This window comes from Myxocyprinus asiaticus, chromosome 41 (assembly GCF_019703515.2).
Source record: "Myxocyprinus asiaticus isolate MX2 ecotype Aquarium Trade chromosome 41, UBuf_Myxa_2, whole genome shotgun sequence".
NCBI classification, from domain to species: domain Eukaryota; kingdom Metazoa; phylum Chordata; class Actinopteri; order Cypriniformes; family Catostomidae; genus Myxocyprinus; species Myxocyprinus asiaticus.
This window is the reverse complement of record NC_059384.1, coordinates 6,484,479-6,507,745: the sequence shown is the minus strand read 5'-3', so window position 1 is coordinate 6,507,745 and position 23,267 is coordinate 6,484,479. Positions and strand designations below refer to the sequence as shown.

The 23,267-nt window shown below is 35.1% G+C and overlaps 1 protein-coding gene across 2 annotated transcripts in view; it reads right to left on the bottom strand.

Annotated features, from left to right (window-relative positions):
- Window positions 1–708: 708 nt before the first annotated feature.
- The window catches only part of LOC127432165 (acid-sensing ion channel 1C), a 109,228-nt gene continuing 86,669 nt past the window's right edge, over window positions 709–23,267 (bottom strand). Inside the window, exons 2-12 of one of the 2 annotated variants that reach the window (XM_051683019.1) lie at window positions 21,978–22,128; window positions 19,608–19,735; window positions 16,263–16,413; window positions 15,629–15,685; window positions 15,219–15,372; window positions 11,619–11,710; window positions 11,316–11,395; window positions 11,121–11,192; window positions 6,428–6,480; window positions 6,178–6,213; window positions 709–2,004 (exon numbers count right to left, since the gene is read on the bottom strand). In XM_051683019.1, the coding sequence (XP_051538979.1) occupies window positions 1,926–2,004; window positions 6,178–6,213; window positions 6,428–6,480; window positions 11,121–11,192; window positions 11,316–11,395; window positions 11,619–11,710; window positions 15,219–15,372; window positions 15,629–15,685; window positions 16,263–16,413; window positions 19,608–19,735; window positions 21,978–22,128 (1,053 nt within the window). In that variant the 3' untranslated portion in view covers window positions 709–1,925. The remainder of the gene's footprint in view (window positions 2,005–6,177; window positions 6,214–6,427; window positions 6,481–11,120; window positions 11,193–11,315; window positions 11,396–11,618; window positions 11,711–15,218; window positions 15,373–15,628; window positions 15,686–16,262; window positions 16,414–19,607; window positions 19,736–21,977; window positions 22,129–23,267) is intronic. The other variant, XM_051683020.1, reaches the window with a different exon arrangement.

Below are 23,267 nucleotides of genomic sequence, written 5' to 3'. Positions count from 1 at the left end.
GATGCTGGCTTCAATATAATGTTACCAGAATGATTTTGGACTGGTGCCAGTTCATAGTGGACAGGGGTACCTGGCGCGACGCCAAGTATAGAAACCAAGCGATCGACAGAATGTCCTGCTTAGGACAAAAACTCAGATTAACATAGGAAAGATAACTTTTTCGTTTGGCAGCTGAGTAGGACACGGTGTGACTGTAGCTACCTTCAGCCCCATCTCTCTGTTTGATTGAGGACTCAAACAAATAAGGCTGGGCATAGAAATGCATCTATTTTCGACTACAAACTCTTCAGACATGTTTTGTAAGTTGTGCTCTCTGGTTTGTGTGCAGCTATGTTGTGTTTTCTGTTGATAATATCACTGGTGGTCCTATTGAAGCTAAATAAAATGAGTTTTCGCTTGAACGGCCCACCTCGCAAGCGGCAGTGTAACTGTTGCTCTCATGCAAGGAGCTCTAAAGCTCACGTGCAGATTCATGAACGCACACAGGAGATCAAACGTCCATCAAAGGTTTCGCTTAATAATACGTTAGATTTCGGGTTGTTTCTCAGCAAACCTTATCGTATTCCTTCAGAACAAGACATGAGACATAATTTATTAGACTTCTGAATTATACTTTTGCATTCTTTTGAAGCTTGAAGAGGTGGTCACACTATAAACTGGCATTGTATGACATCACTGAGCACAATGTTTTTTCACAATTTCTCCCTTTGTGTTAAGAAAAAGAAAGAAAGCCATATGGGGTTATAACAACACAGGGGTGAGTAAACAATGACTGCATTTTTATTTTTGGGTGACCTATCCCTTTAATGCTGAAGTGCTCATGCTTTGCAAATATGAGATATGAGTGTATAACTCTTCAAGAGCTCTTCCATGACTATGTTGATAGAATTTCTACATCAATACATTGCTTACAGTCTTTGCCACTTAAATAATGAACCAGCTCTCATGAAACCATGTAGTTACAACAATTTGATTAACAGACTCAATTCTTGTATTCAATACATTATAGCTTTGGATTTGAATGAATCCAGACAGTGAAGCTTCCATGAGAACCTCACACTTATAAAACGCATGATTCATAAATGTAAATATCATTCAACGTCCTGTCTTGTCACTGTCTAGTGAGGTTGAAACAAATAGATAAATAGCATAATATTAGCCTGTCAAAATCAAACACTGAGAATAAGCAATTTGCTGGTCACTCAGGTTGTATTGAAAGCATCTGTCTGTTTTCCTGACAGCTAATAATTAAGACTTGAAGGTAATATACGATATTCATTATGCATATTATTGCACTAATATACACAAAATATGAATAGAGACAAACATTCTTAATGATTACACATTTGAGTACTATCACAGGGCTGAATTTAGTCAAACCGCAGCAAGTTCATAGTTAAAGCTCACGATTATTGTAAAAAAAAAAAAAAAAAGATTTTAACCTTGGCCGAGCCAACTGTATTTATAACAACTTTTGTGCAATATTAAAATGCTTTCTATATCTGTTAAAGGCGGCTTGATCAAATTAGGCCCACAGTGTTCATACAGTAGTCAAAGCACAAAATTCTCTCTTGGATGAAATACTGTCACAGTATTTGTATGTTTTACATCGTTTGAAAGATATGGCATGACATCTACCAGCATTTTCACAATGTCAAACAAACAGTGGCTGTGATGTTGAGCTACAGTATGTTCATAAAACCTGAGTTTTGTTTTGGAAGTGTTGACTATTTGTATTTCATGATAATATATACTTCTATTCAGTAGTTGATAGATTATTTATGTCATCTAATTAACATACATTTTGGTGAACTTACACTTCTTTTGGAGTCTATCAGATATTTCACAGTTTTCCGTCATACCCTAAACTGTCCCGTCGGGTTCCCGCCAACTGTGCCATCAACAAGCGAATTCCTCAAAGTTGCCTATAGTCGAGTGACTAGGTAGCACGTTCGGCGCGAATCCGAGACTGTCCGAGTGACTCCGGAGTGTGTCGCATGTGCTCTGGAAAACAAGAAGTGGAACATTTGGGGGATGGAGATGAATTTTGGAGGTGAATTTATGCCAGTAACACATTTATAACAGAAAGTGACATACAGTATGAGCATGGAAGTAAACAAATGAGTGAAATGAAAAAGGAAAGGGAATGTGAATGTGAATAAATGGGAAAATCGTGACCATAAGCAGTAAACAGAACATCAACAGATGATGCGGTTGTGAAAAATCCATGTCAAATTGTATAAAAAAGGAGGAAGAATTTATGGATAAAGTTTGAGTGAAAGGGGATGGAGAGGAAAGAGGTATTCTTAGTCTTGATTTTAGATGTTTGGAATGTTGCAAACGAAGTCTGGTGCAATCACAGCTTAAATAAAGCAGGAATGTGCATAGAAATAATTAAGAGCTAAACATCCCATTCCAGTGAACTGAGCCTCATGTGTTTATCAGTGGATGCACACTCATTGTATGTATACCTGTTATGACACAACAAATAGATGCATCTAGTGGTGTTATTGGCCACAGTTTTCATTACAATAAAACAATGAAAGCCATTTTAGCCCTTTAGGCTCAAATTTGTACCCTGTGTATTGCACAATGTCCTTTTCTCTTGCAAAGCTTTAAAGGGAAAGCTCATAAAAAAAATATATATATTTTTTTAATAAAAATAATAAATATTCTGTCATCATTTACCCTTGTTATATTGTTCCAAACAATGACTTTGTTTCTTCAGTGAAACACAAAAGGAGATGTTTAGCTGAATGTTCACGCTGTTCTTTTCCATACAAATAAAGCATACCAGTGGCTTTTCAGCTCCAAGAAGGACAGTAAAAGGTGCACTATACTCCAGTGGGTGAGGAACAGACATCACTGTCAATCTTTTTTATTTTATTTTTTCATTTTTTTATTGTAGCTCTCAAAACTCATTCACATTTGCATATATTTAAACCCTGCACATCGGTCAAGAGACCTTGCAGAACCAACAGCTTTTTCCGTCATTGACATCAAACCTGGTACTGTTGTGTCCTTTTTGGAGTTTTCCATTCGTTGCATGGAAAAGTGTAGTTTGGACATTCAGCAAAACATCTCCTTTTGTGTTCCACAGAAGAGAAAAAAAATCATAGAGGTTTGGAACGACATGAGGGTGAGTATATGATGACATTTTTTTTAGTTTTGTGAAAACTATGCATTTAATGAATGTAGTAATTTACAAAAAGAAAAAAAAACTAAATGGTGTATATTTAATTTGCTATATTATTTGTGTAAGTATACACTGAAGAAAAATGATTTTGTGGTGAAGTAAATAAAACAGAAACTTTCAACACTGAATAAGTTAGTTTAAGCATGAACTTGGAAATATTTAGTAAATTCTACATTTGTACTACTTTCAAACATGTAAAAAATAACGCTCTAGCTTATAAGTAAATATTATTTATGATTATTTGTTATCTTTACATGCATCATCATGTATCAATCCTATAGAAGAAAACCTTGTCATATTTATTCACTAATTTGAGTAAATTTCACAGGTAAATTAAATAAGTATATTTTAATAAACTTTTCGAAGCTGGTATTCCCAGCATGCACCGGGCTTGAATAATGAATAAGCATGAATAGTTTCACTGTTTTCAAGTTGTTTTACACCATTTTTAGGGGCCAAGCACAGAAAGTGCTGGGAAAGTGGTACCTATTGTATGCATTAGTATTATTATTATTATTATTCCTCTCCAATGGGAGTCTATGGCAGCCCATAGAACCATTCGTAAGAAAATTATGAAATTTGGCGTACTGATATGGGTAGTCATGAATAGTCCCCATAGCAAATTTGGGACCTCTAGGAAAAACTCCATAGCGCCACCACTAGTTCAAAAATTCACTTTTCTTCCTAGAGACAGCATTCTTATTTTTTGTCTGATTACTCTCCTCTTGATGATTTAAATGGACCCCTTACATTAAAACTTTGCCCATTCTTTGATTATGATGTTTACAGTTTGAAAGTTTCACGTCCTTCAAACTTTGTCCAATTTGTCCAAACAATGTCTTGAAATATTTATTGTTGATTTTGTTATTATGTTTGATAACTTCTTGTAAAGCAAGGTGATGATGTCTAACACATATCATGCACTAAGGTTCTCTGTGGAAGGCTTCTGTCTTTTATGTGGTACATGACTAAATATGTGAAAAAGCATCAAAACGGTAGTACACTTTTAAAAGCATGGCTCAATTCAATGCTACACAATAAAATGTACAAAGAGTGAGTAAAATTTACTTGAAAGAGAGTTTTGAAAAGTAAACTTACTTGAGAATTTTAAATGAAAGCCACCATTTTCCTTGAAAATATGGTCTGTTAAATTTACTAACAATTTCTGCATGAAAATTGTTTCCTAGTTTTTTCTTAAGTAAACCTCACTCAGCTCAGCAAAGAATACTGCACACTGGACTCGTTATTGTATTAAGATAAACAGTAAAAAAAAAAAAAACTAAATTAGACACTTTAATATAAGTCGCAATAAGAAACAAGCGATAATTCCTCTGGCAAGTCATCCAGTTGGCCTTTTTTCATATTTCATGAGTTGAAGCTTGCAGACAGACTTATGAACGAAGTAGTTGGGTAAAAATAATTGCCCTATCTGAAATAAACCAATACACTTGGCAGCTTCCTTAGCTGAAAACTTCGGGTCTCTTTTTTCCTTTGCTTTTCTTTATGGCTAAAATATTCAAAGTAGTTTCTAGATTACAGTCTAATACTTTGTGACTACACACAAATCTTTTATAAATTTATTTGATGTGGGTATGTTAAAAATTTATGAAATGAACAGCATTTTTTGGGAGAACAGCAGGGAGCCATAAAAAATGGAAACTTTCCATTTTAAGTAATTCTTTTTCATCATATTTCCACCTCATTTCATCATTCCTTGTCTTTCAGAGAAAATTAAGGGCCTTTCAGCACAAGCTCTTACATTACTTTCACCAAATATACAGTATATTCTAAAGCCTGACCTTTCAATATTCAAACCATTCAATACAGCATTTTATTCTTGCAAGACGTACGACTAACGTTGCAAGTTAGCTTTACAGAATAAATACAAAGGGGGCAAAACTGTATACAGCATCCACCATAAAATCATCTAACAAGTCCAATCTACCATATAGGTCCATATATGTATTAATTAATAACTAAAAACTCTAAAATTACAAGCATTTCCTGTCTTTGGATCAACTCTTTACTCTAAAAGCCATGCCTATGTTCGGAATGGAATATTACTGCTTACTGCTAACTACCATTTCTTTATAGTAGTATGCAAAATAGCATGCAATATGCAAAAAAATAAAATAAAAAATAAAATAAAATAAATTAAAATAAAAATAATTAACCAGTGTGCACAATTTTTGGTTTTATTGCATTTTTGTGAAAATAAATAAATAAATAAATAAATATATAAACAATAATAATTGGCCCAATCAAATAATGAGTCAAGAAAAAGATTTAAATTAATTACAAACTGCGTATTCTGGTACATTCATGACTCTGGAACTGAAATATTAAAGTACAGTATACAAACTTTAAATGTAAAATAATAAAACAAGAAAATTAAATAAGAATAATCAAAGCTCCGAAAGTATTGTTCATTGTAAATTTAGGTTAACTATTGCGTTAACTAATAGGCCGATAAAAATATTTAATTTAATTACAAAATTCAACTAACTAATTATTTCTGTTTCGTTCATCATTATAATGCAATTATGTGGAATACAGTGCCCAGCAAATGTAGTTGTAGGTCATATTATGCATAAAGAATATTCTGTGCACAGTATACATACTATATCCTGCAGAAATTGTAAGAGATAGCATCACATTCCAAACATAGCTAATGTGATTCTGTTGGAACCATGATTAAATAAATGCTCAAAAAGCTTCCCTAAAACATCCTAACTTTTAAAAAATTGCATTAGTACCACAGTATGTGCTGTGTAGCTTTAATTGTTTTGGGGAAGCATATTCGTAATAAACACACACAAAAATAGATTTAATGACAAAGGGCATCATTCGGGGGAAGAAGGATAAAACCATGAATTACTGGGGGACAGAAAGAAAAAAACAAGTAAAAAAACAAAAAACAAAAAAACAAAAAAAACAAAAAACAAGTGAGAGCTAATTCATACAGACAGGTTTTATTTTACCTGAACTTCTGCAAAACATCATCTCCATCTTGAAAGCTACAGGGTTTTGAAAAAATGTATCTTAGAATGCTTAAAAATGACATGGTTTCCCTGTCGACATGTAAAGTTTGTTTTTACACTTCTAGAACAACTAGAATACGTCACAAAGGGAAAAGATTCTAAATGGTGTGAATAATGTAATGTTTATAGGAATGATTTTAAAGAAGAACACAATGAAATGTTTCTGCAATATTATTTATGACGTTGCTACCTGGGGACATGGTTAGGCGTGACACCAGGGCTGGTGGAATTCTCTGGGAAATCCTGGAATAAACATGATGGAAAGAGATGAAGATGACCAAACCCAAGCTCAGGCCAATTCAGTTCCAATTTAGCCAAGACTGAATATAAATAAGTGTGAAATATTTAGCCTATATGCCATTAATGAATGCATTTGATTTGTTTTGAAACTGAATTGACCTTGACCCTGAAAAGACTTATGACAAAATAATACAGTGTTGAAAAGCAATGGTCCAACTGATTTTTGAAAATGAAAATTTCAAATATATTGTTTATTTTAATTGTTAATCATTTAATATATTGTACTGGATGTAAATAACAGAATATTAAAACAATTGTTAACACATTTTATGATAAATTTGTATTTGTTAATATAAGTTAATGCATTAGGTAACATAATTCTTTTTTTTCTTCTTTTTTTTTTTTTTTTTTACAGCATTTAGACATTTTGGTTAATGTTTATCCAAATACTATTGTTCATTGTTTGTTCATGTTTTGAATTAACTACATAAAGTAATATTCTGGGTTCAATACAAGTTAAGCTCAATTGACAGCATTTGTCGCATAATGTTGATTACAACAAAAAATATTTTCGACTTTTCGAAAATGCCGGTTACAGTGAGGCACTTACAATGGAAGTGAATGGGGCCAGTTTATAAACGTTAAAATACACTTAGTTTCAAAAGTATTTCCATATGACTTAAACATTATATGTATTAACAAGATTTTAGTGTGATAAAATTTCTTGCTAATCTTATCTGTGTAAAGTTATATTCAATATTACCATGCCATGACAATGCAATGGCGTATACCTTTAAGCGATTTTAGCACACTAAAATAATGTAGAAGAGAGATTTTAATCATACTAATATACATACTATACTTTTATATGTATTTTAATGTTTATGGATTGGCCCTATTTCCATTGTAAGTGTTACTGTACGAGTCAAAGTTATTTTCTGCGGTAATCAACATCATAACCCAAATGCTGTTGATTGAGCTTGTATTAAACCCAGAACATTCCTTTAATGAGAATGTACACTTTTAACTGTATAATGTTAAATGCAAAAAATGTAGTAGTAATATTCTTTGTTAGTTCATGTTACCTATTGTGTTAACCTTTGTTAACAAATCCCATGAAAGTACTTTCACTGAAAAGTCATGTGCATACTTTACTCTCAAAGCTGAAGGTCAAATATCAATCAACCAAACTAACTTATTTTCTAAAGGTATTTAAATGATTTGTCTGTCTGGCTCTGTATGCTGTTTCTCTGTTTGTGTTAATATTAGGGATGTCCAGATACCGATACTGGTATCGGAATCGGGTCCAATACCATGCTCATGTACTCGTCCTCATGCTCGTAAAAATGCTCCGACACCAAAAACCCATACCATCTGACGTACGAATGTCATTACGTAAACAATCAGCACACAAATTCTATTCACATTATGTCCTAGTGAGATTATTTAACTGCAAAAGCTGCAACTTAATGAGATGAATACTGTATATAGTTTACTTTGCATATGCAGCACGCTTCAAATGTGAGCAGAGCACTAGTGAATGTGTGCCGACGCCAGCTGCACCGCATGTACCTTTAAAGCTCCTCCTTGGCTTATACTGGGAAAACACCATCTTGAGCATCAAGTACTCTGTTTGTTGCAAATAACAGTGAACAGAGCGCAAATGCTTTGTAGCATGAGGCACATACAGAGTACAGACTTATTTAATTGAATAGCAGCCTTTTGCAGTTCAATAATCACTTTGAGTCAAGTAGCGCCTGGCTTTTTGGGACTGAAAAACTACCGTCATCACACAGAAACACATCAAAATAAAAGATCAATTTAAATGAAAAAGTATGACAGAAATATATCACTATTGTAAAGTTATGTAATATACACTGTATTGCTACTAGTAATAATAATAATAATAATAATAATAATAATAATAATAAATCAATAGTATGCAGCAATTTATTTGCCAAAATATAACTCTACTGCTGTATTTTGGATTGTGCTGTGAGGTTCTGTATATAAGCACTTTATTTGATAAAAAATAATACAACATTACATTGAAAATGTATTGTTATATTTTCATTTGATTAAACTTTTAATTAATCAATTTATTTAAACACCATTTTGATGATAAAAATTGAAATTGAAAATTGAAAAATTGTTGATATTGAGTTCAGAAAAGAAAAAAAACAGGTATCGGACTTGGTGTCGGAGAGTATCAGAAAGAAAGTATCGGTATTTGTACTCGTTCTCAAAAAAAAAAATAAATAAATAAATAAATAAATCGTATCAGGACATCCTTAGTTAATAAAGTGCAGGTTAAGCTTATTATATGTCTAAACATTTTAGCTATTTTCTTGCCTTCTAAAAGTGACAATTGATGTCCAAGTGAATGTTGGGGGACGGATCAAAATGGCGAATTGTTTTGTCCATGGCATGGTATGGTGCAATAATGGTGAATGAAACTTATTTTGTGGTATTTGAATGTCTTTTAATATTGCTAGCAGTTTGCATACTACATAAAGCAATTAACATTGTTCTTTGTAGGACAAATGTGACGGTGCTCAAAATCCAGGAAGATGTAATGAGTTCTAACAAGATGGTGACAAGAAGTTATAGGGTATTCCATGATCTGAAATGCACAAGGGCGTAGATTTGGTTTGGGGGTTGCAGCGTGAAGCATTTACCAACATTCCCATTGATCATGGTATAAATAATGGGGGGATTGCACCTGCTTGTTATGATTACTGGGGGGGAGGGGGTATGGAAATGAGGACGCCAATGGAAACACATAAAACTGTGTTTCTGGATAAAATATTAACCTGTCATGGAAACAAAATTAATCCCGGACAGGGTTAATGCTGTTGATGATGTTTGGAAACTAGTAGAACCTAATAAAAATACATATTTTTTGTACTCAAGAATTAACTTCTAACCTCTTCCTTTCAGATGTAGTTAGCCACTTCTTTAATTTTAGAAAGGGAAAAAAAGACTTTATAACAAAATGTAGAGGACATTCCAAGGGTGATATGCATGCAGCTGCATTTTTGATGCAGATTTTGATTCTTTTGTGATCTAAAGAAATGGGTCTTAAATACAGTAGAACAGTTACATTTAAAATAAATTCTTTGATAAAGAAAACATATTCTAAACAGTCAGTCTAAACTCTACAAGCAAACAATTACCATGTAAACCTGCTATAGTTATGTAATGTATTTCTGCTGATTAAAAAAAACATAAAACTTCATACAGTAAATGGCTCTTGACTAATCATCTATCTAAGCCTAATCATCTATGATTTGGGATCATTGGAACCAAAGCTAAGCGAAGGGTGATAAAAATGCTTAAGATTTCTAAAAGTTCCTTATTTTCAGTTTTGACATTTGCCCAGTGGTGATTTCTCAGGGCCAGCAAAGCCTTCTCTGCTGGCATAACATGCCTAATAAATAAATATATCTTCATCCTTTCATTCTCATTCACCTTTTTTGCCTATGTATTTTCAATTGCTTTCCACTCCTAATTCATCTACAAATGAATAGCAAAAAAAACGAAACGTTTATCCAAACAGAATTAATCCCTCGATGCTTATAAGCAAAGCGTGTCGGCTGTTTCACAAATCGCATGCTCCTTGGCCGAAGCACCGCGTGAGTCTGAACTCCACCCTGTTTGGCCATCAGAATTTCCACAGAATCCCTCAACAGTGCAAATGAATCGGCATCTAAAGTCAGATTGTCAGATTCATCAGCCAATCAGATTGATTTATTTGTTCTTGGTGGGTGTGATCTTTAGGATATGTCCTGGTGGAGGCCTTCTAGCTGGCCTTGAGTGACGCAATCACACTTTAATGATGTACGTAATTTGAAAACGAAGAGTGCGAGATCTTGCTGACATGTCGGCTGTCATCACTGCCGCTCTCGACATTGAGAAAGAGATCCTTATGGATTTAAAAACCTGAGACGTTCTGCATGATCATGCAATTGATTAATTAAACAGGAAATGAGGGCTGATTTTCTCCAAGCAAAGTGGTAAGTGCTTTTTACATTGTTATAGCAACATCAGGAGTTTTCTAAGTGTAAATCAGGCTGCTTGAGCATTCAGTGTCGGATCAAGTTTTGAAAAGTAACCGTGTAACCTTACGGAACAAAATTTATTGCAAGCAACATTTAAATCACAAATATTAGTAGAGAGCTTTTTCTTCATATTAGACCTCCTTGGTTTTGGCTTTCGTGCGTGAACATGTTTTTAACATTTCAATTGGTATTATTAGTCAACTGCCACGTAATGTATGATAGGCATACGGTGTCTTATTCATTGTGAAACTGTGTTTTCTTAATGGCATGAATTGCACAGAAGGCCTAGACTTAAATGCTCGGGCCGCCACTGCATTTGCCTTCATTCAAATACAGGCCTATGTCTTTTGAGGAAAGGGCATCTTCATCAATAATTTCCCTTTATTCCCTTCTCCCAGAATTTGAGCCAAAGACATAAAGCAAACTGGAAGCATGCAACACTCAGAAAAGCAATCCAACTGAATAGAAATAAAAAAATGGATAAAAAAAAAATTATCAAAAAAAGAATTGCAAACATATTATTGTATCATCACAATGACAACTTTATATACACATGCAGGGAAACAGAGAAAGCACAATTACCAGATTGTCACTAGCACTCCGATGTGGCTGTCTCTTGCGTAGAAAATAACCCAGTACTTTGTCCTTAAAAACCTGTGAAACGACAAAATGGTGCAACATTCAAATATATTGTCAGAAAATTACTATAATTATTTGGAGCTATTTCAGATGAAGAAATGTTCAGGAAAATTATACAGAAATAAGAATGCAACATACCTCATACAAGTAATCAAATATCTCCAATATTGTTAAGACGCTGGCTCCTATAAACAGACCCATCTGTCCACCAATATCGCCTGAGAGAATGCAATATATATATATATATATATATATATATATATATATATATATATATATATATATATATATATATATATAAAAAAAAAAAAAAAAAGCAGAATGACCTGCTTTAAAGAAGAAAAACCTCAAACATGGCTTTACAATACAAGGAATATGGAAGGCTATTAGTGTCAAAATTAGTGCAATTCTCTAAATTGATTGCACTCTAGATCTTCTTACCAAGTAATCCAGCAACTTCATATGCTTTCTTTTGTTCAATTTTCTCATAGTTCAGAGCCTCAAAAAATATATCCAGAACCAATATGTTGTCCCTGTAAAATTAGACAAATAAAATTGCAAATTGTTTGAGAAAAATATTTTTAATGTGATTTCAGGTTGAGGGATGGACAGACATTTCAGAATTAATTAAAAGATATCAGAACAGAAATATGAAACACTAACACAACAGTGTTTTTTAGAAAACACTGAAAATTGACATAATCTTTCAAATAAAAGCAAAACTTTAAAGGTGAATTTGTAATTTCTCAGCTAGTGCTAAGGAATTGCAAAATAACAAATAAATGTTTGCAATTAGGATTCCTGAACACAGCCCCTCATCTACCATTGTTCATACAGACAGAAGTCTCACACCAAACTCACGCCATTGGTTGAGCCAATGTTGCTGTGTTGGGCTGGTCAAGATACTCAAACAAACAGAGTAATGTTCTAATTAAATAGAGCAATATTTTGTGCCACAGACCCACATTATTTAACATTTTTTGCTGGAATCAACTTAAAATGGCTTAATTATAGTTGACTTTGCGTATTAAGCTGGGACACGAGAAAGTATTTTACAACCTTTTACAATAAGGTGCAAATAACGTATGTCATCTGAGGGGTGACTAAGGGTCTGATTTACATCAGGAATGCAATAATGATTATTCTTAGCCCGACTCCTGGAGGATATGCATTTATATTGTACTGCATTTATTCACAAATATATATATCTGTTATAATTATTACATAATTAATCAACTATTCTATAACCATTTGATTCTATTTTAATTCAATCATTATTAATTGTATGAGAGAAAGATATATTTTAGTTATGATTTTATTATTATCCATTTTTTTATATGGTTCATAAAATAAACCATGACATATAACATATCTACCTCATGTAATCATTTGAACTGGAACTTCGAGTTTCTTTATGTGATTTTATTGTCATATTAGGTGACTATGTGCTGCGTTTGGCCTTGTGTGTGTGATTCTCTTTGCTTTTCTCCTTGTTCTTTCCTAATTTTCCACAGATGGCAAGAGGACCTGCATTCCATCAAAGATTAGGGAGAAAGACTCCTGTCCTAGAGATGATAGCGCCTGCCAGTTGCAATGTCTAACTCATTTAGGATTGTTTATGGTGCCCTTTAACACGTGACTGCCATAGTCAAAAACCTCAAGGATTTTAACTGCTCTCCTTGATACTTTCTTGATAAAGAGAAAAAGTAGTAGTCATAACTTATCGCTATCCCTTGACATCTGCACATCAGGGGCCGGATTCACGAAACATTCTTAAGAAGAAAATTCTTCTTAACTACCATTTTTTTCTTAATTTCTAACTTAACAAAAAAGTTAAGAATATTTTGTATTTGGGGGCCTGGGCAGCTCAGTGGTTAAGAAGCTGGCTACCACACCTGGAGTTCACTAGTTCAAATCCCAGGGCGTGCTGAATGACTCCAGCCAGGTGTCCAAAGCAACCAAATTGGCCTGGTTGCTAGGGAGGGTAGAGTCACATGGGGTAACCTCCTCATGGTCGCTATAATGTGGTTCGTTCTCGGTGGGGTGTGTGGTGAGTTGAGCGACCGTTGAGTTCCGACGTGATATTATCATCAAGCTTTTCAACAGCTTTCAACAAGAACCTCTTGTCTGCAAAAGTTTTTGTTTATTTCCTTTTCCTCCATGCCAAATTTAAAGTTATCAAATGGTTAGCAGCAAGTAAATTCTCCTACGATGGTTAAACTAACACATCTCATGCACTTTACGTTCAAAAGAAATTGAAAAATTTGAAAAATTCGAGGTGCTTGCTACTTAAAAAAACAATTTTTTTATTTCATTTTAAGACTGACCAGTGTTGAAGTATTGAATTTGTTTTAGGCTATTAGACAAGGCAAGCCCATGAGCAGGCTGATCAGACAATGTCAAAACCTGTCTTTTTATTCTTAAGAAAATATCTGAGAACTTCTTAAGAATTTTTCAAGAATTGCACTTAGGAACGTTCTTACGGACTTCTTATAATTTATCCTAAGAAATTTCTTAATTTTTTTCTTAAGAACATTTTCGTGAATCTGGCCCCAGTTCTGTAAAACCAATGATGGGAACTTGATTAACATTATGGCTACCTAATGATTGTTTGCACGAAGGTGGAAACAGACCATATTTGTGAAGGGCTAAGATGTTTGAAGTAAGTGACCTATAATTCAATTTGCATTTGACTATAATTGCTTGTGAATGTTTTTGAAAGTAAGCTTTTTCTTCTTCTTCTGTATTACAGAACCACTGGATCCCATTGTCTTGTGATTCTTATTGGAACTGCAGAGAACAATCAGTAAACTCTCTCTCAATTGATTGCAAACCTGAATCTAAGTTTTTATTCCTCAATATTCATATTGGGGACTCAAATGTTACCCCCAACACATTAATTTTTCTTAATCGCGATTAACACATTTACCGTTAATACAGCAAAAAAACAGCATACTGTAAACACATGTAGGGAGGGCGGAATGTGTAATGTGTCCGCCTGGAATCATTACACTGACGGACACACCACAAACACACACACACACACACACAAAACAGCGCTTCCCTGACAGTGAAAAAATTATGGAGAAAGGAACTCTTAGCGCTATTTGATGTACAAAACAAGCCCAGATGGGACTTGTGATAGAAATCAAGTATACATGTAAGGCACATTTTATTTACCACAGAAGCATGCCAAGTCTTAACTCTCACCAAAATGCAGAATGAGATGTTTTTGTCTGCAAGTGCTTCTCTCGTGTAGTTCAAAGCAATGCTTGACGTTGGCATTGACGCTTTGATGTGAATCATAAACACAGCTTCATGACTGCTGTAGCAAAGCAGATAGCCACTGTCTACTGGCAGATTAATATTGTGGAAGATGAGAGTTTAAGAGATTTAATGCCCATTGCAATGAATATGCAACCTATGGGGAGACTATATTTTAATGCATTTCTATCTTTATACTGTGGAAGGCTTTATTTGGAAAATGTTAATAAAGCATTATATTGCTACATATTTTTTTCTTTTCTTTCCTAAGATGGAAATAAATGAATTTTGACAATACAAGAAGTATATACAGTGTAAAATTTCAGCGCTTTTAACATTTGCGATTAATCGTGATTAACTACAAAAATTATGTGATTAATCGCGATAAAAAATTGTAATTGACTGACAGCACTAATTTCTACATATTGTTTTTTCTTTCATAAGATGGAAATAAATGCATTTAAAGAAGTATATATGGTGTCAAGTTTCAGCATTTTCAAAATCGGCAATTAATTGTGATTAACTACAAAAAAAATAATGCGATTAATCGCGATTAACAAATTTAATCAACTGACAGCACTAATTGTAACATTGAGAAAATTACACACTTCACCTTTAAGTTCAGGTTTAGGGATGGACAGATATCCTGGTATATCAATTAAGATATAGTTGAACTACACTAGAAATTACATCAAAAATTGAGTCCCATTTGCAAAATAATGAAAAATATTTCAATACAAATTTAAATTTAAACATACCATTTAAATGTAAACTCACCCGATATACTGTTCTGTCTTGTTGAACTTCTTGGCGAGATATTTAGCAGAGGCCTTGCTGGGTATTTTCACCATGGACAGCTCTTTACCATAACGAGTCATGTTGCAAGGAGTCTCGCAAACACAGTAATCATTGTCCTTCTCCACTAGAAAATCTGTCAATTATGACATCAATAATTCAGTTCTGATATTTTTAGTGACACATCAAAGTGATCCAGCACACCCATCCCCAGAATCCTCTAATTTGTTATTATTATTTTTATAGAAAAATAAAAATCAATATCAAACATATTACAGTATCCTCTAGTAATGCAAACTGTGTCAAACAGTACCAAACTGCAAAAGTCTGACACACTATTACATTTTATTCAGTAGTAATTACATAATAATAAATAGTATTAAGAATCTTACCTAAAGCTGGATCAGCACAGTCTTTGTACTGCTCTGGTGTACAGACAGTAGAGGTGCCTGTGCCAGATAGTAAAAAGGAAAAAATATAATATAGTAAGTATAAAAAAAATTCTCATTGCTCAAAGTTTCAACTGGTAGTAAAACAAGGGAATAAAAAAAATAAATAAAAAAAATCAATAAGGCAATTAAGAACACTCTACATCTAAGGAAGCTATCAAAGTAAGAATTGAACTGAAGATTGAATTGGAGAAAATCGGATCAACACTTTTCACAAAGCAATATTCTCTCAGGTTTTATGCAATAAATATGGACATTGGGATCCAAAAGCCTACTACTGAGACAACTACAGAAAATGCCCGTTTTACAAATTATATTATTGGTATAATTTGAGTGATTATTAGGGCATGTTGCCACAAAAGGTCAATTTATGTTCACTGGGCAATAATAGTGAAACTGTTCGAAAGCTTTTAAAAAATAAACCCACCCTGAGAAATATATTTACTGGAGTACTTAACTCATCCTGTTCTCCACAATATTCAAACTTTTAATATGGCAAGTGTATCTCCATGCTATATTCAGTGGGATGGTTTAAGTAGTAAAGCTCAAAAGGTATAAAAATGGTCAGTGTCCGCACCTGGCATATGCACCATTCTGCAATTACAGTTCTCTAACAGATAGCGGGTCTCACAGTCAATGCGACAGCCCGTGATGCTGTATGTGGAGAAGAATTCAGAGTCCATCGGGGTGGATTTGCAGTCGCCCCACGGCGGAGGAAGATATTGAAGCTGGAATATAAAGTTTTATTAATTAATGGCAGGACAGAGCTGTTCAATAACAAATCAAAACATACTGAGCCAATCCAAAAAAGAGGGTGTAGCAATCAAAGGACTAACAGTAGAGAGCATTAACTGAATATAATAAAACCCAGAGTGCAATCAGCCGCTTTGACAGTGAATAAATATTTTGCATTAGAAATACAGCACACAAAGAACGTAACGAGTGGACAACATGTTGGAAATCCCTGCTACATGAATCCTGAAGAACAATTTTCAGTTAAATGTGTTATAAAGTGGTAAAACATTAATAGATGTAATTCGTACATGGGCTGGAATGAAGTGTGTCATTGCAAAGCATTTTTATCTGCTGTTTTTCTTCAAGGAAAATGCTAAACTATGCAGAAATGTGATTAACAACTGTGGAGATTAGAATTGAGGCAATTGCTCACCACAGTTAACTGCAACCTAGTCTTATTGAATGAACATTACTATAACTACATTTTTGCAAACCAAGTTTTATATGCCACTTTCTACATTTTGCTGCAGTTTCCTGGTGAAATTAACACTAGTAGCACTACTACAATTGTGCGTTTTATTCACTTTCACACAAATCATGGGTTCTATGGCTGTTTATGACTTTTAAGCATCTTTTTTTACTCTTTTAATCACACTCTGCTATATTTGTCACTGTCTCGGTGAGACCGCTGGTTTGTTCTAGTTTGTCATTACATGTTCTCTCTGTTTGGTTCAGGTGTTGCTGGCTCGCATAATCAGCGTTGCCATGGAAGCCTTGATTATTTCCATGGTTACGCTGATCATTCCAGCTTGCTGCGATCGAGCGGCACCTGATCGCCATTAGTTCCCTGACTATACGTACCTCACTCTCGATGGTTTGTTTGAGTCCTGTTGCTTACCACTCTCTCCCTCTGCCCTACCCTAGTATATCCTGTTTCATGTTCTGTGTATTGGTTTTCAGTCAGCGCTGTGTGCGCAGGGATTGTGGTTACCATCCTGCCTGTTGCCACACCTCCTTTGACGCTTCTCCTGAGTTTCTCCTCAGTGATACCTCACTGCACCGGAACTGCTCTGCACACGACCACTACGCACACAAGCCTATGAACACTACTCTCTCTGGATTCCTCGAGGATCTACTCTACATGACCACTATGCACACAAGTCTACGAACACCATCCTTCTCCACGCTGCAGTCCGTGCCAGGTCCCCCTCTTGAAGCTTTACCAGCCTAGCTGTGTTTATTAAATAAACTGATCATTGTTCTCCTCACTTGGATCTTTTGTCTCATTCCTCCTGCCAATGCTATTATATCAAAATACTTTTACTCTAACGAATCATTTGCAAAACAATACATTTTTAACACTTGTACTGTATGACAGACCCACCTACATTTACACACTTATTCATTTAACTTCCGCTGTAACTCACCTGATAAGAAGAGTGTTGGACTCAGAGACCCAGCCAAGGACGCTCGAAACGAAAGTGAAGCGAAAGTGCCATAGAAGCGACACGAAATGACGTGGTTGCTTCAGTAAATGTGCTTTTCTAGTCGAATTTCCTTTTTTAAAAAAAGTTTAGGTGTTGGTTAAGGGCAAAGATGTCTGATTTTATCACCTCTTATTTATCTTTTGAACACTATTGGTCAGGTTTAGCTTCAAGTTTTAGGTTAGGGAGGCACGTTTTACTCATTAAACCTCTGATATTGAGCTTAAAAACATCATCTCATTACAACTTCATTTCACTCCTTTTTAGCACCCCCTGCTGGACATTTCACTGGGAAACTGCAGTAAAACATTTAATGAAGCACGTAATTTTGGTTTGCAAAACTTTTGCCATTGTCACATAAATTTCATGAGATCAGGCTGGTTAACTGATCAATAACTCATTTGATATAAATTGCAACTGAAAACATTAGTGTAAGTAAACAGAAATTTTCCTAACGTTTCTACAACATACTTACTATGGTACTGTGGTACTACTAAAAAATAAAAATAAAGAGGTTTCAGTCTATTTTTAAGATTTAAACATTTCAATTGCGTAACAAATTTCCATGAAACTGAATTGAATAATCTTAATGGTGTACATATTATGAATTGAGAATTAATCTGAAAAATTTGATTAAAATGAATGAAATAAGTGAACTTTTAAAACTTGGTTGACAAAATTGATAAGTTGTAAACAATAGAGTTTGGTAAATGGCAAAGCAACTACATTTGTTTCTTTGGCATTAATTGAACTCATTTTAAACTAAGCAAAGTTATAAGCATATTTAAACTAGTCTAATTCAAACCACTTGTGTAAATCTTACTTTTGCCAGGAAAATTTTTTTTTTAGTTTCTGTCATCTCTAGTACTATGACATGAATAGATAAATAAATAAATAACCATTAAGTTATAAAACACAACCAATTATTTTTTAAACAATTCAAATACACATGAATTCCATAGACTTCCATAGGGAAAGAGTAAAAGCTAATATGGCTAAGTGGCTTAGCGAGGTGTCAGTTACTGGAAGCGATATTGATGCTCATTTCAAAGGTCATTGAAATTATATTATATGCTTCTGATTAAATTTAAGATCCAATTAATATGATAATAAGAATTGTATAAAAATAATTGAATTTGATATCATTTTGCATATCTAATGGAACCAGTGGAGAAGAAATCCTGCTATAAAGTGAAGTATTTTTTTCTGGTTGACTGCTAAAAGCATCATATTATCTAGAGTTTATGATGGTTTTAAAGCCCTTCGATGTTAAAAAGGAGGAGGAAGTAGAAAGAAATTAGGTCAATAAGTTAAGACAGTGAGAGAGAAGTTGCTTCTAGCACTCTATTATTTCATCTAATTGATCTATTGCTAAGAGTCGATGAATGAAGACATATTGATCTTGGCCATGAGCGCTGCCTTTGATCTACCGAAGCCCACTTAAATAAGCACTTTTCTTGACTTCCTGTTAATTAGTACTCATGAGGAGTCACGTGACTTCAGTATACAAAAGCATACATAAAAATAAACATTGCTTCCCTAGTTGTGATCAACTCAATAACAAACACATGAATCTAAACTAGCTCTAAATATCCATAAAAGTTTGCATGAGATAGATATGATGTCATGGAGTTAATATGTTAATATGTAGGTCAGCTGATATAAAAACATGTTGAATGAGCAATATGTTTAGCATTAGGTACCAGTTGTTGCTGACAAGACACAAAAGTTTGAAAACCAGGGGCCACTCCAAATCCCAGCTGATCAATGAAGGGTGGTTCATCCTGGCTGTGGATCTGAACTTTGATGCCTGCTTCATATGACGTTTCATCTGTGGGAACAGAATTAAAAAAGATTATTTACAGTTAATTTCTAGCCCACTGCCTGCAGGTATAAATATAATGACTTTATAATAAACTTTATAATTACATGGAATGCCAATATATATTACTTTACAGCCTTCATATTGCCTCTGGATATAGAGTCTCCTCCATAGCCATTAAAAGAGCATGATTAATTTTTTACACACAGATGATATTTAGTAGCATATGGTGGTGTTACACATGGACATAAATTCTAAACACTGACCTCATTCACAGCTGATTAAATCACATTTTGTTATTCATTACTCTTTTTGCTTCATACTTATTTTCTGTGTTATGGTTATGCTAAATAAATAAATAAATAACACTTGCCACAGAGAATAAATCGGGCAGCTCACATGGCAAAAATGGGGCAACTGTACAAAGTAAAAATGGGCAAGAAAGCGACCTAATCTTGTTATCTCAGAATCTAAATGTTCTATCACAAGTGCAATCATTTTGTTGTGACCAGTTATGGGAACATTATGCTAGTTTGTCAGTGCTGATAATCAGTTATTACATTTTCTTCAGATATGCTATATACCGATGAGCCAAAACATTATGACCACTCTCAGGTGAAGCGAATAACGCTGATCATCTCCTAACAAGGCCACATGTCAAGGTCTGGGTAGATTAGATGGTAAGTGAACAATCAGTTCTCATAGTTAAAGTGTTGACTGTAGGAGAAATGGGCAGAAGTAAAGATCTGAGTGACGTTGACAAGCGTCAAACTGTTATGGCAAGACGACTGGGTCAGAGCATCTCTGAAACGTCAAGGCTTGTTGGGCGCTCCCAGTCAGCAGTGGAGAGTACTTAACAACAGTGGTCCGAAGAGGGACAAACCACAATCTGGTGACAGGGTGTTGGGCACCCAAGGATCATCGATGCACGAGGGCAACGAAGATTATCCCATCTTGTCCAAACCGACAGAAGGTCTGCTGTGGCACAAGTCACAGAAAATTGTAATGATGGTTACTGGAGGAATGTGTCACAACACACACTGCATCGCACCCTGCTGTGTATGGGGCTGCAGTGTGCCCATGATGACCCCTGTCCACCATAGAAAGCACCTACAATGGGCATGCAAGCATCGGAACTGGACCTTGGAGCAGTGGAAGAAGGTCGCCTAGTCTGATGAGTCCGATTTTCTTTTACATCACGTGTACGGCCATGTATGTGTGTGCAGTTTACCTGGGGAAGTGATGGCACCAGGATACACTGTGGGAAGATGACAAGCCAGTGGAGGGAGTGTGAAGCTGTGGGCAATTTTCTGCTGGGAAACCAAGTCTGGCCATTCATGTGGATGTCAATTTGACACGTGCCACCTACCTAAACATCGCTGCAGACCAGGTACACCCCTTCATGGCAATGGTATTCCCTGATGGCCATTGCCTCTTTCAGCAGGATAATGTGCCCTGCCACACTGCACACATTGTTCGGGAATGGTTTGAGGAACATGTGAACAGTTCAAGGTGTTGCCCTGGCCTCAAAATCCGATTGAGCATCTGTGGGATGTGCTGGAACAACAAGTCCGATCCATGGCAGCTCCTCCTCACAACTTACAGGACTTGAAGGATCTGCTGCTAATATCTTGGTGCCAGATACCACAGGACACCTCCAAGGGTCTTGTAGTCCATGCTTTGGCAGCTCTTTTGCTGACACAAGGAGGACCAACAAAGTTTTAGGCAGGTGGTCATAATGTTTTAGCTCATCAGTGTATATATCATATTTTGTATTTTTACAATTTAATTTTCGGATTTAACTGGAGCATAATTCAACCAAAGAACTCATACTGGAAATATCATAGCTTATTAAAACTGTAGTAGCATTTCAATCCTAGAGTGATGTATCTCATCATAAAGTTTTCAGTCACAAAAGTATTCATTTAAAGCATCATGCTTTGATATGATGTAACTAACAGCAATACACCACTGAAGAAACACTTTTTTGGGTCATATGAATAAAATACTTTACTTTTTTGGTCACTACAGTTCACATACTTCCATTTGCGTTATTTCATAGTTTAACTATTATTCTAAAATGTGGAAAACGGCAACAATAAAGAATGAGTAGATGAGAATTTGACTGGTTTTGTATCTTGAGTTATTAGAAGCTCCTAATAAATTGAGAAAAAACATCAAGTTTTCATGTAAGGAAGTTCATTTTTTAATTTCTTTTTAATAAGCATAACACATTTACTGTATTGTTTACCTGTATCACCCCAAACGGGCAAGTACTCATCCTGTTGAATATCCAACATGATTTCCAGCCCGTTTCCAGTTCCGCCTTTTAAAGTCGTCAGCAATGGGTTTCCATCTAGACCAGAGTTGAATGTGTAACATTTCCCATATCTTGTGTAAATCTGTCAATGGAAAATCCATAAAAACAGCCATAAGTATACAAATACGTTAAAAAAAATTATATATTAAACAACCCGGCACGCTGGTCAAGCTCCGACAGCGCAGCTTTTCGAACAGCGCTGCCAAGCATTCATCAAGAAAATCTCTGCTCTATTCCTAACAAAATGGGTGAACTACATCTCCTCAACTGTACAAACAAGGACTTTTCAAACTCTGCTGCCTTGTGCTTCACAGAAACCTGGCTGAGTGAAGCAATACCGGACAGCGCGTTACATCTGGCAAGCTTTCAGCTGTTCAGAGTGGATAGCATTGCGGAGTAAATGGGGAAAATGACAGGTGGTGGAACATGCTTATACATCAATGAAAGTTGGTGTACAGATGTAACAACATTAAATAACATGTGCTGTCCTAATTTGGAAGTGCTCTTTATCAACTGTAAGCCTTTCTACTTTTCCTCGTTTATTTTGGTGAGTGTTTATATTCCTCCACAAGCGTGTGTGAGCGCAACAGCTGGCTGATCAAATCACGGAAATGGAACAACAATACCTGGACTTACTTATTATTATTCTCTGCAATTTTAACAGAGCCAACCTCACCTGTGAACTGCCAAAATATAGACAGCACATTACATGCCCCACCAGAGACAGAAATATACTGGATCACTGCAACACAACATTAAAAGATGCATATCGCTCTGTCCCTAAAGCAGCTTGGGGACTCTCTGATCACTGGTTCATCTTCTTCCAACCTACAGGTAGAAAATTAAATCAGCTAAACCTGTGGTAAAGACTGTAAAAAGATGGATGTAACGAACTTCACACAGGAAGGGAAGGAGGACACAGGAAACTTGGAACTTGAACTCAAAGATAGGACTTTTACTTCAGAGCTTACCAGCGCTTAAATTTTCACATTAATCAATAGCTTTTCAGCTTCACAATGAACTGGTAATCTTTCAGCTTCACAGACATCACTTTAGCTCCACAATATCTGGACCCAGACTCTTTCTGACTCTCTGTCGGTGGCGTGGTCTCTTATATCCCGCTCTCCCAAAGCTCGCTACAATTAGAAACAGGTGTTAATCATAATCTGGCTCAGGTGTATGCACCCTTATCGCTTTCTCTCTCTCCGGGCAGATGCTCGA